This window comes from Penaeus vannamei, chromosome 35, assembly GCF_042767895.1.
Source record: "Penaeus vannamei isolate JL-2024 chromosome 35, ASM4276789v1, whole genome shotgun sequence".
NCBI classification, from domain to species: domain Eukaryota; kingdom Metazoa; phylum Arthropoda; class Malacostraca; order Decapoda; family Penaeidae; genus Penaeus; species Penaeus vannamei.
The window spans coordinates 1,835,047-1,836,739 of record NC_091583.1 but is presented as its reverse complement, the minus strand read 5'-3'; the positions used below and the strand labels follow the sequence as shown (position 1 = coordinate 1,836,739).

General features: G+C 54.7%; 1 protein-coding gene across 1 annotated transcript; it reads left to right on the top strand.

Annotated features, from left to right (window-relative positions):
• Window positions 1-1,635, top strand: LOC113800550 (polyhomeotic-proximal chromatin protein; the record flags this gene model as incomplete). The annotated part of the gene is given in 1 exon segment (XM_070113864.1): window positions 1-1,635. A coding segment is annotated over 1 exon segment (1,282 nt), but the record flags the coding sequence as incomplete, so codon positions are not given.
• Between the last annotated feature and the right edge of the window lie 58 nt (window positions 1,636-1,693).

The window sequence follows — 1,693 nt, the reverse complement described above, 5'->3', positions numbered from 1 at the left end:
GCAAGTGATCCAGCAACAAGCTCACATCATCTCGCCCCAAGGAGTCTCCAGAACAGCTACAGTGGTCCATCCAGGCATGGCCGCAGTTCCCCGGGCAACTGGTGTAGTGCAGCAACAGGTGGTGAGACAAGTTGTACCAGTGACCCAAGCACATGTGCTGAAGGATACAGGTACAGCCACACAAGTGGTGGCATCCAGTGGAAGCCAGCAGCAGACGGTGTACCAGCGTGTGGGTGTGCCGCAGCGGGTGTACAACCAGCTGGTGACAGCCACTTCCAGCGCCCCTGCCACAACCTCCGTGCCCGCCTCCCAGCACACTCTTGCTACCACAGTCGTCAATGCGAACCAGCAGGTGCAGGGGGCCCTCCAGCATGCAGTGGTCCAGAAAGCCACTACGAGTGGCACTCCACAGGCAGTCAGCTTCCAGGCCACGTCACCAGGGGGCCAGCAGCAACAGTTTGTGGTACAGCAGCGTGTGGTGCCAAGCAGCCAGGTGACAACGCAAGCGACACCAGCAGTGGTTCAGCAGGCCACTGGCGGAGCGACCACAACCTTCAAGCCCATGGTCATTAGTCAGGGGGTCCAGCAGGGTGGTCAGCAAGTGGTTCGGGTTGCCCACACCCCCGTCATACAGCAACAGCAGCAGCAGCAGGTAGTGAGGTTGCAACACGCGTCGCCTACGAACACAACGCAGAAGCTGGTGCAGATAGTACAGCCAGGAGGTGCAAGACAGGTGGTTCAGATGGTGCAGCAGGTGGTTGCCACGCAGGCGCAGGCCACGGCAGGTCATCAGGGCCTCATCTACGTACAAGGGTCGGGTCAGGTCATACAGCAGCAACCTAAAACGTCAATAGGGACCATCCAGCAGAGTCTGGCACAGCCACAGCAGCAACAGGTAGTGGTAGGTCAGGTGGCTCAGCAGCAAATTTTGCAGCAGCAGCAACAGCAGCAGGTGGCAGTGCAACCACAGCCGCAAATAGTACAACAGCAGCAGATTCTGCGACACCAACCACAAGCCACACATCAGGTGACGCAGCAACAGCAGGCTGTAGTCCAACAGCAGCAAACTGTAGTGCAACAGCAACAGCCTGCACCACAGCAACAGCAACAGCAGCAACAGACACAGCCACAGGTACAGCAAGGTCGACTTGTGTTACTGAGAACAAATCAAGGCGAGCAGGTGTGCCTGCAGCACGCGGACGGGAGGGTGTCGCTGCTGTCCCAGGAGCAGCTGCAGGCAGTCATAAGAAACGGCTCGAATAAGGCCGCCCAACAGACGTGAGAGGAGACCCGCAGCTGCTAGAAACAGCAGAGACAAGAGTGACGTTGCTCCAGTGATATCATGAACTGACAGCCGGTGTTGAAACAGGAGAGATCATGCAGGAGGTTTTTCCTTTTTTGTTTTGTTTTGACGAGGTGAAGTTGTTTATTACATAGTGCGTGTGCGTATCGTGTGTGAGTGTCCACGTGCAAGTGCGAAAGGCTCCGGCTAACGAGATGGAATTGCGTTCCCCAAGGGATGAATTCGTCACAGGAAGAGGAAAAATCACATTTTGACATTGTATGTATTTTATTTTATTCTAAAATGGACCTCTGTTGTAGTAGACGTCTTTTACAATTAAACTAAACATTATTTGTATGCTTACACCATTCCACCTACCATAGCACCAGAACGGCCAAATGCTACAGGAAC